General features: G+C 39.7%; 1 protein-coding gene across 2 annotated transcripts in view; it reads left to right on the top strand.

Annotated features, from left to right (window-relative positions):
• Positions 1–17524, top strand: part of TPD52L1 (TPD52 like 1) — a 60259-nt gene that overhangs the window by 36161 nt on the left and 6574 nt on the right. Inside the window, exons 4-7 of one of the 2 annotated variants that reach the window (XM_056343645.1) lie at positions 3262–3363; positions 9928–9942; positions 12672–12710; positions 15297–15357. In XM_056343645.1, the coding sequence (XP_056199620.1) occupies positions 3262–3363; positions 9928–9942; positions 12672–12710; positions 15297–15357 (217 nt within the window). The remainder of the gene's footprint in view (positions 1–3261; positions 3364–9927; positions 9943–12671; positions 12711–15296; positions 15358–17524) is intronic. The other variant, XM_056343646.1, reaches the window with a different exon arrangement.

The raw sequence follows: 17524 nt of genomic DNA, 5'->3' as shown, positions 1-17524 counted from the left end.
ACTGCTGAGATGCTGTCACCTGTCTTGATGAGCTGGGTTGTTCAGTACTTACCTAATGATTGCCAGTGATGGCTGCTCAGAGGATGAGTGCGTACAGGTATTGTAGATGACTTAGCATGCCGGAGCAGGTGGTGTTAGGAGGAATTAAGCCCCATGTACAGCACTTTTTCCAATGAGTCGATATTAGTAGAGCTTACCTGGAATATCCAACTTTATTTCTGCTCTTAAAGGTTTCTGAAAATTATGTAAGCTGAGTGCATTAAAACAAAACTGCAACTGGTGTTTTTTACACAAGAATATGAAAACTGCTAGCTCAGATTATTAAAGCTATGTACAACTGAGAAGATTGCCAGAGGTCAGAGAGAATATGTCGAAGAGATCATTGTTACTAGAGTGTTTGGCAAGGTATTAAACGAATACTGTAAATATGACATAACTATGAGGATAAAAATGCCCGAGCTAAAATATGGTGCTGTATATCAATATAGAGTGTAACTAACTACAGTAAGGCAGTGTGTTCTGTGGAAAGATTATTTATGAAGGAGGCATAGTGATGTACGTAATGGTGGAGAGGCAAGGATGGAGGCAGCTTGATTTTTAAGTTAGCTGTCAGTGAGCTCTACTAAGATGGAAATTACTGCTGCTTGTCTCTGTTGGCAAGTATTGCATGTTGCACTGCATTTTTACCCTTGTTATTTTGTTGGTCCTTAAAGCTTCTCTTCGTCATTGCTGAAGGGAGAAGGGGTTCATGTCACAGGTAATTTTTTTGAAGTTGGTGATGAAAAAAGACTAGTTGTGTAACAGTCTTAGCTGGATTTACACTGTTATGTAATGCCAAAAGTATTAGGCGCATAAATGCAGTCTCCATGTCTTCCTTGTTAGTGGAAATACTGGGGAGGATGTTGGGTTTATGAGTTTTACAGAGAAAGCAGTTTTAGCTGAAATGCCAAAAATAGGTGTTATTTCAGCCAGTTCCCAGAAGGTATCTTCTAACCCATGTAATGTTCAGAAACATGTAGGGGAATCTAACATTTCTCAATTAAATTTGAGTCCGTCTGCTCTATGGGGTATTTGGGACTATTGTCCTAACAGTTTTACACAGTTGTGAAGAACCTGGAGCAGAAAGGTAAGTCATGGAGATGTTTTATCACAAAGCTAAATATGTCTCTGAATAAAATTAACTCCAAGGTGTCTTTTTCAAACCATCAGTTCAGAAGGATATCTGCAAAGTATATTTACATGTACGGTCAACCTATGTATAAATAGATTCTGCTACCAATGATTTTTTTAGGCCTCGAAGTCCAGTCTTAGCCTCCATTTTGTCATCAGCAAAATGCCACTTGTGCTGAATGGTTTAGGAAACTTCTCTTAAGAAAATGTCTGAAGGCTTGTATGCTGTAGGCTTTAGGATACTTGATTTTCATTTTTCTCATACGCAACGCTTATCAAAAAGCTACGTGCTTATAGCTTGACTGAAGCATCGTTAATGTCCATTTTAGGGTTTCATCCCATTCTAGTTTATATTGAGAGTATATCCGCTGACAGAAAGAGAACGACACAGCTATTGAACTAGTTAAGCTAGAGAGTGAAGCCTCGGTGATACAAGAGCATTTTTGGTCTTTTTGGTCTTCTCTGTATTCCACCAGAGTAAATAAAACAGGTATAACCAGTACTCTGCCTTTCTGTTTATAACTTTTCCTCCTTCTGCCACTGATGTAATGTTTTAGCCCTTGTCATTAAACATTGTGCATGTCATTGATTCAGCTTAACTCTAGGTTTCTGGATATTTGGTACCTTAGTCTTAAGCTGCTTCCTCTACACTGCCTTGCTAGTTAGTCAGCAAAAACAAAGAGAGGCACCTTCATAGAAAGGGATATTTCACTTGGCAGTTTTAGAACTTTATGTTAGTAGTCTGTAAGATATTTTGTGGCTTAGGAACATAAAATCAAAATATCTGTGTTGGGGAAAAGTAATTGTTGATAGAATATTGTCTGAAAGAATAAAACATGTGGCATCTGTCTTGTAACTTGTGGTTTGTAAAACGGAGTCCTCAACAGAGGACTTTCAGCAGTAGATTTCCCCTCCTGCCCCCAAAAAATTATGTTGCTTTCATATACCTACAAGTAAGAAGGATATATTCTGTTTCAGGAATTAGGCGGTGGGATATTTTTATTAATCTCCAGCACATTTTGGTACACATTTGCAATTTTACAGATTTTGTTCAAAGGAGAAGTAGAATGAGTGGAATTGTATATCTGAATTTTGCATGATAGTTTCTTCAGTTCTCTTCTGACAGCGCACACCACAGGGTACAAGTTAGCACGTGTTCTCCTTTTGTTACTAGGTCAGTATTTCCAATTCTGAGCTTGTCTGCGTCACTGGGAATAACAGATAATTTACTTGCAACGAAGCCTCTGACATGCTCATAATTTAGTCAGCAGAAAAGCAACTGTGCAGAAAAGCTTATTGATTACTCTGAGAATGCAACTTAACTGTATTGAAGGGTCTGTGTGGGTCAGAGCATATATTCTGGATCAGTAAATTAAGATGATTGTGTTTGAATGTACGCTGTATGTGAAATGAATGACTTGTAAAAGGATTCAGCCCTATTAAGAATATGTATTCATTGTCTAGATTTTTTCATCTTTGTCTCTCCTAAAACATTCTTCCTTTAAAGAAATTTAAAAAGAAGTAAAATTGTAGAATATGGAAACAGATTTGATCTATTTTGTCTAATTTAAAATATCAACAAGTCATTTTGAAGTGTATCTGTTAAATGTACCTAATATGTGTACGCAGGTAAGAGCAGAGTTGCATGTGTCCCATTTCTTTTTGGTGCTTTAGACAGCAGATTTTGCTACCAAGTCAGTGTCTGCTACAAGAATGCTTATTTCATGTAAATGTTATTTTCTGTAAACAGAAATTTTATCAAATAGGTATTCAACAAATCACTGCATTCCACTTTTAAACAGCTTGCACTGACCCACTCAGGGGATGTTATCTGCAAGGGAGAGAGACCTGATGAAGGATTGCTTTGGAGAGCATTTTGCTCACGTTAGGATTAAACTGCACCTAGGAAGCTTGTGCAGAAGTGGACAACTTTGTAATTTGTTTTGTGCTACAGTTACTATGATTCTTAACCTTCCAGTGGATGGGACTTGAAGATGTGGAAATAAAGGAAAAGGGAATTAATTGCAGGGGATTCTAGCTTCTCTTTTTTTAATACTTATCACTGTTTCTGTTCTATTTTTTTGTTTCCAGTTACAAGAAAACACACGAGACCCTGAGCCATGCAGGACAAAAAGCAACAGCAGCTATCAGCAATGTAGGAACTGCTATCAGCAAGAAGTTTGGAGATATGAGGTATAGGGATTTGCTGCTTGTGTGGTCTTATTTTGAGGACAAAAAGTCATCTTTCAGCTCTTATTTTCCTTCTACATTACTGTTTTAAAGGTTCAAGTAGTTTGTAGTCAGACTATTTTATAACATTCATGGTTTCAAACAAAAAGCAGGGATAATGATGAATGAAGATATGATTCTTACTTGAGTGCTGGCTTAACAGAAAACATGGCATTTGAAATCCAAGCTTAAGGAAATGTACGAGTAAAACAGAACAAAAAATTGCTGTTAGATCTTTATTCACCGAATTTTGTTCATACATGGATTCTGGAGACCAAGACCATCTGATGAAAACAAGCCTGCCTTGGAGCTGCTTATGGAAAAATAAATGAAAAAAATAATTCAGGCTGGTTTTTATCAGCTTTTTCAAGATCTACAAAGGCAAAGTTTTGTTCTGCAGTTGCATATATTAAAAAAAAAAAGAAAAGGATGTGATGAAAGTAACAAATTGAGATCAGGAAAAGAACTGTCACTTAAATGCAACTTAAATGTCAAGCTTTATATGTTTTATCTTTAGAAATGTTGATGTTAAATTCCCTCAGATTGGGAGCATAAATGAAGAAATTGTACACTGTAAACCAACACTTCAGTTTTCAGCATGGTAGCAGGATTACAGAACTTCCTAGGTGGTTTAGGGAGTTGATCTTTTTGTGATGAAATAAATGGACATCGGTAACTCTACAATATATTGTTTGAGCTGCAGAATTAAGAGTCATTTATTAGAGGTATTGGCATATACTGGCTTTCTTGGTCATTTTGTAATGCATGAGGTAACCATATCTAAGATCTCTGAATCTTTTTTGCAGTATTTCAAATATGTATGGGGTTTTTTTTTGCTGCAAATGGTGGAAGCACAGATCTTGGCAGCTAAAACTCATGTTTTCCACTTTTTTTATTTTTTAATCTGAATCTTAAGAAATCTTCAGAGTCCCTCCTTTATACCTACCTTTTACATACAGTTTAATAAACCCTCTACAGAAGTACTACTGTTTTTATAGGTGAAACTAAAAAAGGAAAATCTTCATCGCAAAAGGAAAATACATCGTAAAGTATGATCTGTTTTACAGTGTCTTCTTCCACATCACAGTTTATAATGGAAATCTAGTGAGTGACTTGCAACCAGGGTATGAACATAAACTAAGGCTTGTTTGACTTGATACAGTTAAACATCCATAGGTAGTATATGCCTTTAAAAGGATATAAGAATAAGGAGGCATGCAGTTACATTTTCCTAGTACATTTTTTTAGCATTCAGCAATCTTAGAGCTTAAAACTTTCTAAAACAGAGGTTTGAGTTTTCATTTAAAACCCTTTGAAGGGTTTTTCTTCATTAGTTTAGCTTGTTGTAAAAAAAATATTTTAACTTGTGTAAGCTTTCGACATTCATACACCTCATGTCTCCCCAGATGAACAGTTATGTAGTAAAGAAGTGTGTGGCTTATTTGTTTGTTCATTCATTCCCTGTTCTGAGTCTCCCTGGTCTTTCCTTTGATGCTTTCTGGCTCTTCTATTATGAGAAACAGTGAGTGTAGTCCTGCTGCTGCCCTTCATGTCACTCATCATTTTCTGTGATTTTTACCATATTTTACTTCCCTCTTCTCCAGGCTGAGGCTCCAGTTGCATGAGTTGCTTTCTCAAGCTTTTTTCCTACCTCTGTGTATTCTTACTGCCTTCCCTGCATTTGCAGTTGTATTCTGTGTTTCTGAGAAATGCATGTGCTGCATGGAACATATCCTCTGTTTAATTTTCTGTGCTTTGTTAACACTTCCTTCTGTAAAAAGACAAGCCCACTTCTCAGTGAATAGGTCCTGTTGCTGTTTCCATGCTTTAGATTACAGCAGTGACCAAAGAGTTGGTGCATGAATACCTTCAGCGCTGGCTCTTGATCATAGAGGGGAGGATGGTTTAACAATTCAGTACTTCTTGGGTCCTGTTGCTTGTGCTTTGCATAGGGTGTGAGATTAACTGCAAAGACAGAAATGTCTTCGCTGTAGTAGAGCATGTTTTTCCTCTAATATTTCCCTTAATTAATCATGGTTACCAAATTCCTTTGTCTTACCTGTCAGTATCAACCCCGACCCCCCATGGTGATCGTGCTTCTGACCAGCGCTTGGGAAGCAGATGGGGTGGTGTTTATCCCATTAGCCCTTTAGCCAAGGGCTCAAAGCAGAGGCTAAGCCCATAAGCATTTTGATTAATCAAGAAGCCTGTTTCTAGTAGGTTTCTCTCATTAAAACTATTATCTTGAACCTGGCTGGGAATTTTTCAGGAAAATGAAACTACCAGCACTGTCATTTTTTTGTGTACACTTACTGTTTTCAGTTAAGTTCTCAGTTAGGAGAGTTTTCTTGACACTTGATGATGAAGCAGCAAGAAGTAGAGCCAGTATGTTGAAGTTACATAAAACAGGGCATAACTTGGTCCTTTTGCATTAGCTGAACATCCTAAATCTAGAGAAATGGTCATTATGCTTCCCTCATCAGCAAAGCTGGCCTAAGATCTTGGCTCAGCTTAAGCATGTGCAGTTCAGAGTGGGGTCCCACTGTAAAACCTTGTCACTTAAATAACCCGCTTTTAAAAATCTTCCCCTCTCCCACTCCAACCCCAGCCATGTTTGGGGGAGTAAGCTGTAAGGAGGCCTGCATTTTTTGTTTCATCGTTTGCATGCTTTTTTGGTAATCCAAATCGTTTTATTTCAGTGATCTAGTATATGGATTATCACTGCCCCCTCCAATAATGCTGATTTAAACACACATCAGACTGGCTTAATTCTTTTGGTTAGGCATTAAGGCTGATAGTCACCAGTGGCATCCAGATGCAAATCCCTGTTCTGCTTTCATTCAGAGCAGACTCTTGAAACTGATTTCTAAAATCCAGATGATCATCATAATTCCCAGTATGTTCAGCAGTCTTAACCCCTGCCTGTGGTGATGGTGATTTTGAAAGGGTTTGTAGTCAGCCTGACTAAATATTGAAGCCTGCTGCCTTTGTGAAACAAAATTCTGTTTTCCAGGCTTCCTGCTATGTCAACTGTCCAGAGCACGACACAAAACACATATTCCTGTTCTGAAGACTCAGGGTCTAATTTTCACCTTCTTTTAGCTCTAAAATTATTACTAAAGTATCATATATCGGCAACAGGCCAGATAGACTCCCCCAAATGTGCTATTTTGCTGTGTAAGAATTCAAGAAGATGGAATCTACAAGAAAGAAAAAAGACAAAATTTGTGCCCCAAAGAACAGAGAAGCCACCCTTTGGGGACAAAGTGCTTTTCAGGCAAGCTGTTGTGCTTCTCTGTCATCCCCAGCCCAGCTTCCCAGTGTCACAACTTTCTGATTAATTCATGCATGAACTAGTGTTTTACATCTTCTAAATTTTGTATTAATTATTAGTGCTGTAAGGTCTCTTCACAGTTGTAATGCATTTTATTTAATATTATCGTGTTACTAGAATAACCAGAAATGCATATAAAACCAGTATGCAGATACTTTTGCTTTAGGATACAAACTAGGCAACTAGTAATATAGTTAATAGATTCTCCGTTAATAGCTCTTGTGATTAATGATATGCCATCAGGGTGTTTTGTTGCCCCTTCACCCGCAGCTCATATTGTTTCCTTTAACATATTCTGACATGGAGAAGGAAGGCAAAAGGGATGAAGGGAGTCCTGGGTCACTCATAGAGCAGTAGTGTAGGCTCAGATCTCTCAGAACTAGAGGTTACCCTAACATTTCAACATGGCTCTTGCCGTGTAGAGCACAGATGTGATACAGAGTTCAGGGTCTTTAACCCCTTGCTGCTTTGTATACTGATAAAGTTTGGATTTTTTCATGTGATACTACTGGACTACTCTGCAGCTGTCTATGTGGATCTGTTCCAGCCCTGTGGATGGCCGCCTTAGAAATAAGTTGTGATACCAAGTAGGAGACTTTCTGGTTTTTTGGTTTGCTTTAAAAATAAGAAAAGGGAAAACTACGTACACTACAGTACTACATGCACACTACCACATACATTACTACTACACAAGTAAATGTGTTTAAAGATCAAGCTAACAAAGACATACATGCAAATTAGGATGCCAGCAGTTATACTGCTTATACATCCTTCATTCAACTGTCTTGAATGTTTTCTTTAATTACACGATCACACAGACCCCTTTCAAATTCAGTGCCTGGTATGAGCCAGCTCTCGAGATCAATGAAGGTAATATAATGCCTCATTCCTGCCAGGAGTTGGAAGGCACATGTGGAAACAGACAGCAGACTGTAGGGAGGGAGAGCTTGGAGGCATGACTGTGGCAGCTGAATGTGCCCCTCAGATGACAGGAATCAGCACAGAAAGTATATGGGGTACCAGAGGGGTGGAGGAAGGCAAAGTTCATCTCTCTAGAAAGGGGCAAGGGAAATGCTGGGAAATACAAAACAGATACTGGGGAAATGCATTAACCTGTTGTTTTCTAAGTATCTAGAAGATAGCATGATGACAGAAACATAAAAGGGTTTGTCAAGAACAGTTATTTTGAGCTGACAGTACCTGTCAGAGGACAGAGGGGAGGCAGGAGATGTGATAGCGCTTGACTTTGATGAGGCTGTCCATACTGGTTTTGCAGAACTGGAGAACAGTTTAGGTGTCACTGCTTTAACAGGTAGAGGGCATAGGGAGCTGAAAATGATATTCAAATAACAGGTTTTAGTATCTCGCCATAATGCAGGATTTCGCAGGCATCTGTCCTGAGTCTGTTGCTCTTCAGCATTTTCATTACTGGTTCAGATGATGGCATTATGTGTACACTTAATATCCCCAGATGACTGCAGTGGGAGGAAATGCAAGCACTTCAGACATCGGGATTAGACTTCAAAATTACTTTAAATGATAAAATTCAGTGTAGGAAAGTGTGAGGTGCTTTATTGACAGGTGGAAAAAAATCAAAAGCAGAGATGGGGACCGTCTTGCTTTGCAGCTGAGGGCCTTGAAAGTGCTAGGCTAGTGGTTCACAAATGTAGCTGAACAGGGGCACAAGTTACTTCTCCAGGCTGTGAAATGTCTCATTGGAAGTTTAAAGAAGCAGGTTAGGTCACTATCTGTTGGAGGTGGCTCAGGTTTAATTAATTCGCTTTAGTGCTGTGGGAGTTGATTTTTGCTGTGCCTTTGTTGTGCTTTTTTGGTTTTTTTGTTGTGGTGGTGGTGGCATTTTTGCACGTGCATGTCCAGGATTTCTGTGATCTAGGTTCTGAGTGCTTAAAACTGTTGCTGAACTCATTGGTAGCTGAATTCTTTGAAATACTGTAGCTGTCATACCCAAAACTACCGTTCTTAAACCTCTGTGTCTCTGATATCACTTTAAAGGAAATATTAATACTATCTTGCTTCAGAATGTAATTTCATAAGCATTTCTTTTGCTGATGGCTGAAGCAGTTTGCTCTCATTTCTGCTGATGCTCACCCCTTCATTTGTGCTGGTTTTTCGAGCTCTGCAGTAACACAGGTTTCCTTACATTACCGAGTGTCTGTGTTGGCACGGTGAAGAGAGTGGCCCTTACTGGGAGTCAGCAGGTAGTAAAAGGGGGGTACTTACAGCAACAGTATTACTTAAGCTGGTCTAAGAAATGTGTTGTGAAGATAAATCCATGGATGTTTGAGAAGCACCAATATGCATGATGATAAATCCTGTAAATAACCCTGAAGAAATCAATGCATTTCTTTGGAGCAAGGTATGAATATAGTACAGTAAATAATGCATAACACCACACATTGAAAAAGGATGTGAAAAATAAGTATTGAAGAGGTGTTCATTAAGTGTACACCATCTATCTGGCTTGCTGCATGAGGGCAGTGTTCCCTTGAAGTGGTCTGTAATTAAAGACTACATCAATAACACACAGATGAAGGACAGACTGTCTGCCTCATCATTTCTCGACTTCAGCAACCTTAATGACAGCCTTTGAATATTGTGTATCAGTGTGCTTCTCCCAGTTCTGCTGCCTTAATTAGTTTCTTGTAAGCTAGAAGACAGTGTCAAAGTGTTTCAAGTATTTTCAACAAGGAACAAGTATTTTAGAAATGTCATTTTAGGAATTAAAATCCCCCCTTTTCTTTCATACCCTTCTCAAAAGAGATGATTAAGAAATCCAGAAGGGAAAAAAAGCCACATGCTGCTGATGTACATGTACAATTCCAGTTCGCCTATACTTTCTTTTCAATGAGATTAAGGTAGGATTTTGGGAAGAAAACCAGTTAGCATTGTTTAAATCTGAGCTAATGAAGAGAATGTGAAGTGTAGCAGACAAAACTTCTGTACTTCATTGCACACAGAAGAAGTAGCAAAGGAATGTGTGAAAATTTTTGCTCTAAAGGAATCTCAACTGATCCATGTTCCAGTATGAATTCTAGCATCAAGATTCAAATGCAAATGATTTTATTTTTCTCCTCAGGCGGTTTGACATGCTACAGATATGTATGTATATTTTTTTTTTACATTTTCATAATATTTTCAACTTCTGCTTTTCTTTCCTTGTGCATCTGCCACAGATCGCATTCAATTGGGTAAGATGCATTACTCTCATTGAATACTGTCTCTGTATTTGACAGGATTTGTTTTATGGAATGTAGTGTAGTAACCTCTTTCCTTTCAGCATCATTATATAGGAATAAAACATATGCTACTAAAACTGCAATTCCTCATTTTTACACCATGGTGAGTATGATGAGGAAAGGACTGGACTAAGTGTTTGCCTTGCTCTTGAGTAGCTTAGCCTCAAATTCAAATAAGGAACACATTCAAAAGATGTTGCTCTTGGAAAGACCTATTTATATGTAATCCCATTCTCTCAACTATCTTTTTCTGTCAGAGGTTGGGTCATAGATGACAAATAACTCAGAAAAAATCTATTCAGCCAGCAGAGTTTTATGAAGATTGGGGGGCTGGAACTAGATGTTCTTTAAGGTCCCTTCCAACCCAAACCATTCTGTGATTCTAATTACCTCTTCTTCAATAAAGCAGAAACATATTCATCATGAAGTGTGCCCAGTGACTCTTTAAAATTCTTCAGTCCTGGGGAAATTTCAAATAGTAGGCTTAAGTTCTTAATATGATTAAAGGGATTCTTTATGTTTAGAGCTTGAATTTATTGATGCTGTAAAGCACTTCAGTATATGATGAATTATAAAACAATTTTATGTGTGTTCAAAGAGTCTGTAATTGGTCTGGCTTTACATCAGTTTACCCAGCAGGAGGGTTGAACAGCCCTGAATCCTCTGCAGTCCTGCTGGCCTTGTAGCATCGTCAGTGCACAAGACAGCTCAAGAACAATTTTTCTGTTCCGCTAAGTGATCCCAATATGTACTCTTCCTTCATGGAGAAAACGTCAAAATGGGGTGTAGATTAACCTTCCTATCTCACTCTGACATGAAACCAAAATGGAATATTTAGTGACCTTTGTTATGAAGGGTCACTGTTCTCTGCCTCTGCACTGATCACCATCACAGACCTTTATGTCTTTAAAAAAGCTTAATGTTTTAGGCTTCTAGTAAGCGATGTTGTCACCATTCTTATAACTTGCATCCTTACCTCTGTAGAGAAATTAAAAGAAGAACTCAAAATATGCACTTAGTATTCAGATGCTCTCTCTCAGCTGTGCAAATTTAATATGGCACAATGTAGTCTTACCTAAACCTTTGTGTTTGGAATGTTTTGCTATTAGGAGTGGCCTATGCTGAAATACTTTCAAACTCTTATTTTTGCCTATTTGTCATGCTTTACAAGACTAAAATGGCAAGCGTGCTTGTTTAATGTTATTAGGATTGTTGAAGATTTGCTGCACTTGTGAAATGTTTGGGCTAATCTTTTGTATGTCTTCAAAATGATGTGAAAAACTGAACGTGAAATATTTGCATTGTCTGGTGTCAGTTCTTGTCTATCTGAGCATAGCAGAAGCCTTAAAATATACACAACAGCAAACAGTTTGTGTAAGATCTGTATGTCCCACCTGCTTGCCAAATAGCTCCTTTCTCCGTCTCTGCCCCCATTTCTGAATCTTTAATCTGGAAAAAAAAATTATTGTGTTTATACAGAGACAGTGCTGCTCTGAATTTGTAGAGTTTAGAACAAACACGTGCTGTTTATATGAGAGCTTTCATTTTTTTAATGCTATAATCATGCTTTGCTTGATTGCAGCCAAATGTTGGTGTCCCTTAAAGTAAAGCTCTTGCTGTTCTCAATCAGACCAGGCTGCAGCTGTCAGTCAACACTGAAAGTAGCCATGCATGAATTTTTGAAACACTATGTACTCTTGCAGTGCACAATTTACTTAGAATGTTCAGATCTAAATGTACTTATGGACAGTTCCTACACTTCAGATAAAGATTCATATTCAGAACAGGCTTGGTGCTTCCCGGCCACAGGGAGCAGGTGATGCTATGATGGCAGAATTGGCTTTCAGGTGGGAGAATGTGGCTGGTCGAAGTCAGGTGGTGAGAGAGGGCAATCATCGGCAGGGCTGAAGGTGTGCAAGACGCTTTGGGGATCTTTGACTGATGCAGAGGCTCCATCCCCCACTTGCCAGCCTTCCAATATCTTGGAAGTCTGAGGAGGGAAGTGTTGCAAGGAGAGCTGGACGAGAGCTGTGGAAAACAGCTTTCTACCCTTGGTGGTGTTGAGGTGTGAAGGAGGAGATGAAACGTCCTAGAAAGATGGGGCCAGCAGCTGCTCTCTGGTTGAAGAAACCTCTTGTTTAGATAGCCTGTTGTGCAGGAGCCTGTTCAAACTGGGGGTGGGCACTGGCTATTTGGATTGTATATGCTGTACATGCAACAAAGGCAATTGCCTGCTGCCTTGAACCAGCTGTTCATGTTCAAAACCCGAAGCATACTGCACTCGCCCAACACAGAGCTTATCGGCTGGCACTGCGGCATATGGAGGGGTAGCTCTCTGTTCCTCTGTCACATGTTGTGTGTGTCTGGAGTTAGCAGGAGTCTGTGTCATTTAAATGGATATTGCCAGGAACTGTTTTGCATCGCTTTTTTGAGCCCTATTAAATTGCTGATCAGTTGACATGAGAATGTGGTGGTAAGGTCTTCAGTGCTGAAAGTGAGCTGCAACTCACAGGTGAGTCTGACAAGCTGTTGCCATCAGGTGAGGAAGAGTACTAGCACTCTAGAAAATATGTGTGTATATTTTTAAAGTTCAGTTAAAAGAATTAAAATTATATGTTATAATCATGTGGCAAACTTGATTTTACACCTTTTTCCCCTTGTCTTTTGTTTTCATCCCACAGTTACTCTATTCGCCATTCCATAAGCATGCCTGCAATGAGGTAATATGCTACCATATTCTATTTGCTATGGTAATGTTCAACAGTGTAATGAGGGGTGATTTGTATACTTTGATCCTGATCCTGCAGTTTTTAGTTTGATGAATAGTCCCACTTTAATCAATTAAGGTTACTTATGTAGATAAGCGCTGCAGGATGGCCCATCTGGTTTTTTTTTTTATTTCTTCTTTTAACTGTTTAATCTCTTGTACAAGCCTTTGGGTGAACAAAGCAGTTCTGAGATGTATTTAGGTAGCTGATATCAGGTTTGTATTACTGAATCTAAAATTCAGTTGTTTTGCTGTCTCTGGAACATCATCCAAAGCCCATTAACGTCAGAGATGCTTTCCACTCCAGCAGGCTTTGGATCACGCTCCTATGGAGGGATTTTATATGAGTGCTTTCATATTTTAATGGCTATAATCATGCTTTACTTGACTGCAGCCAAATATTGATGTCTGTTCAAGTAAAGCTCCAACTGTTTTCAATGAAATTGGGATCCAGCTTTCTTTTTACCCCTGTGTTCTCTAAATACATGAATATCACCACTCCCTGCCAAGCATGTGGAGAAAACAAATCTCCCAACTGTATGATGGATGCTAATTCATTCAGCTTCAGCAAGAGGCTAGTTTAAGGCAAGCATTCACCAGTGTGTCACCTGTGGGTTAAATGTAAGTCATAAAACTCAATTTCTCTCTCCTTTTGACCCTTCTTGCCCTATGTAAAGTTTGTCACCTATTTAATAGAAACCAAAAGTAATTCTGCATTATTTTTCCAATTGGCTTCTGTTTGCCCTTTCCTTAAATTAGGATCAGTTTAACTTAGCCTGATGAGGGATATGATATAAATGTGCTTGCGGAAATAGAGTCCATCATCATCTCCTGGTAAGTTCCCAGAATATGTAAAGAGGATGAACTAGAACGAACACTGAAGTTTTAGCAGCCATTGACTTCATCACTTTGCACAATGAAGCGCAGGCTCCTGCATGTGTTTGCCTTTCCCGGTGGGTGACACAGAGGTATGGACACCTGCCAGAGTAAAGTGGTTCTGCCTCATTTGTTCCACTGTGAGGGTACCTTCCGTTATGGTTAGTCATCACTGTCGTTTTATTTCATGTAGGAACAAATGGATGTAGTGGGTTTAGTTCATCCTGTTGGCCATGTTGTTAGGAGTTACCACTGCACTTTCAGTGGTAGTAGTTTTTATAGTCTCTTTCTGGATATACCACAATAGGTGAAAAAAAAGCTGAAGAACTAAACACTCGATTAAGTAACTGCTTTATTTAACTGCACTGGGCTTACAGGGTTCCTGTCACCGCTTTGCTTCTTATGGTGAAGAAAGTACAAGAGGAACCCTGCTCCACAAGTTTCTGAGCTGCAGAGTCTTTGCTAGTAATGAAGTGGAAAGTATGCTAAAATTGATCTCTCAGTTGTCAAGCAAGGAACAGAAAACGGTCTCCTTTACCCACTGCAGATTTGCCCAAGTCCTTCACACCGGCTGAACTGTTGCAGGAGGAGACAAGCTTTTGTACGCACTCCAGCTTGCCTATTTCTAGCATGTCTTCCTACGTGGAACAGGGATTATCAGTAATGGGGAAGCTGCTGTGAAAATGGGAGAAGAGCCTTCCATCTAAGCAACTGAGGGGCAACTTGGGTACAGATCTCTGTGGGGAGCCATACTCTTTAAAAAACAGCATATGCGTTATATTCATAATACTACATGGCAGGTATTAGTTGTGGTCAGTATGTTCTGTTTGCAAGATGAAATGTAAAAAAAATGCAGTTAAAATTAGAGAGAAGCTATGTTTCAAATTTTGTAGAAAGAAAGAACGAACAAGGTTGTTAGGCAAGTCAGCAAACCAAGTATGTGATTTGCTTTAAGAAGGAAAAATCACAGCTCTTGCCTTTTTTTTTTAATTCTTTCAAGATGTGTTTGCCTCACAGTTTTCTCAAAAACAGTGTTGTGTTCTGCTCTACAGGGAGTGCAAGGCAGAGAAAAGCTTAGCTTTGTCAGAGGGGCACCCTAGGAACACGGTCTCTCCAATGCCTTTGGTTTTGAAAGCAGCAGGATACACCTGCAGTCACAAAATCATGGAGGGGGGGTGTGTCAGGATTCCTCAAAGACATTGGAACCCACTTTCTATGTAGTTCTAATCTCCTTCATCCTAGCTCAGAACATTAAAAGGTTATCTTTTTAATTAGGTAGATCATTAATTTGCTCATCAGTTGAAAAAAATTTCTTTACAGCAACAACAAAAATTGATAGGACCATAGAAATGCAGCACTACAGCCAGCATTCTGAGAGGACGGTAAATGTATCGGAGGGTAGGCAGGCCAGTCACTGTGTGGTTTGAGTTACTAGGCAGACAGGTTCTGCTTTTGCAAATTTGTAGCTAAAAAATACTCATCCTGTTACCCTAACTGCATTTCACTGGCAGAGCACAAGTCTAGCAGCCTATAGCCCTGTACTGCCAGCCAGCCTTCGTTCTGTTCTAGCACTGTTGTCTGGTAAGGTGATGGAATTGTGGAGTTACCCCATTATGTTTGCAACTGACTCTTCTTCCTTCCTTCAACTTTCTTTTTCTCCTAGGAATTCTCCAACTTTCAAATCGTTTGAGGAGAAGGTTGAGACCACTGTCACAACCCTTAAGGTAAAGTTTAGAGGCAGAGTTACGTGGCTGGGCGTGTTGAAATGTGAGTTTAGTTGCCCCTATCATTTGTACAGAAGACCAATTGAATTTTCTGTTCCATTGAAAATTTCAAGGAACTGCAAGAGCACTAATGGAAAATGAAGGCAATGTGCAATGAAATAGTCTTTCCGTACTTTGTTACTAAGAAATTATTTCTGTTGCCTGCCAAAGTAAAAGTGGTCTCAGAAATGCCAAAAATATGGCCATACTAAAACGGAAAGCAGAGACATCTCCTAAGGTGTGACCACGGTTGATCAAGCTGTGCAAGGCAGAGCCACGTGCAGATGCAAGGTTAGATTTTGAAAGCAGTGTGGCCTCAGGAGCTTTGTGCTGCGCCCTGCCAGGCAGGTGGAGCCGTGGGGCTGCAGAGTGACGTTTCCTCCCTGAGCTATGCTCCTTTCAACACTAGAGATGTACTTACCAAGTGCCCCTTGTTCAGCTGGTGGCAGCTGTCACGTAACTCTGGTGTGATTCACACTACCTGTGTGGTGCCTAGTGCTGAACTTAACTTTCTTTAGTGCAGGGGTGTTTCCTCTCAAATTTCAGTGTTTTGCCTGGATTTAAAATGTCAAAAAACTGTATTGACATTTTGCTGTGGGACCGGAATATCCAATGGCAGTTACCAGTTACCACTGATAGCCCTTCTTAAGGCTCTTATTTAGCAGGACAGAGCATGGCAAATTCACAGCGAGCTTTGCTGCGTGGTAAGGCACATTCAAGGGGGCAACAAGAGGGTTTGTCTCCTACTGGTTTTTATTCATCAGAAAGTCAAGTGTGCTCATAAAATGGTATTTTACTTTGCTGCAATAGAAAGATTCCAACATATTCCAAGTGCAGTCTGTCAGTAGATGAGGGCCAAACTGATCACCCCTCATTTTAGGGGGAACTGAAAACACTAGATTAATGTCAAAGGGCATTTCAACTTGTAAACCATTAAAAAGGCAAGAAAATGGCCTTCCCCCTGGGACAGAAGGACATTCCTTGTTACAGAAAATACAAATTACAGCTAGAACTGAAGCAGCAGGTGCACAGGGAATGTCTGTCTTTTCCACTGTGAAATTTTACAGCATGTAAGATTTTCCAGTCGGTCTGACAAAAGCAGCAGAGCCTGATGTATTTTTATGTTTCTAATTAAGCATGTCCATTAAAGAATGCAGAGTTACTCTCATTTTCCAATTTTTGAGTATCCACATTTATTTAGTGATAGGCTGTTCTGACAACTTTGTCATGAATAGTGTAGGCTAATGTCAGCTCCATTACACTGTGTCAGGGAAGGAAACATCATCTCAGTTTCACAGGTGGGAGGCAGCATTCCAGGGAAGACTAGGAGCCTCTCAAGGAGCTAGAACAGAACACGGACCTCCAGAGCCCCAGCTCCGTGCCCGTATACACTTTCCTATTCGTTCTTTTCCCCTTAGCCACAAATGCTTTTTATATTCAGCCTCACCGTAGGAGAAATTGTTCATGCAATGAGGTGCATCAGCTTGGAAGGTCTGAATTCTTGTCTGCTGCATTCAGGTTTATCACTTGCTTATCTACCCACCTGGTTAAGGAATGCAGCTCATTGGAATACCCGAGGTCTGAAACTGATTTCCCCGCACACACACACACACGCACACACCCCACCTTCACCAGCTGGAGAAGTCCAGTGCTTTTTGTACCCATTTAGTCACTAAGCCTACTCTCAGGACTTTCAGTAGTACTTCTAGCTCCCAAGTTTGCTTCTAGACAACTCTAGACTCTGCAAATCCATTCCTCTTGCACTTAGGCCAACCTGAGAGGGACAGCTTAAAGCCTTTTGCCTTGTTTTGAGGGGTAAAGGACAATTGCGAGTGATGTCCTTTATGCATCAAGGGAGGGGTGTCTGTTTCCAGTCGCCTCAGTGTGTCATTCAGAAACTGGAAAAGTCAATTTAAACTGCAGAGCTCTGAAGACCGTTTCTTCTCACAGTGAGCTGCTTGAGGAGCCTGATCTTATTTTGGTGATTAAGCAGAGGTGTTCTTTTAGAGGAGACTATTTGTCATGCCAGCTCTTAGCCTATTTTATTCAGAATGCTCTTAGATCATCCTTTAAGGAATCTTTAAGAAAGCAGGACAAGACAAAGTCTTAAGTCTAAAGTGGTCTTCCA

The sequence above is a fragment of the Falco biarmicus genome, chromosome 6, assembly GCF_023638135.1.
Source record: "Falco biarmicus isolate bFalBia1 chromosome 6, bFalBia1.pri, whole genome shotgun sequence".
NCBI lineage: Eukaryota > Metazoa > Chordata > Aves > Falconiformes > Falconidae > Falco > Falco biarmicus.
This window is presented reverse-complemented; position numbering and strand designations above follow the sequence as displayed.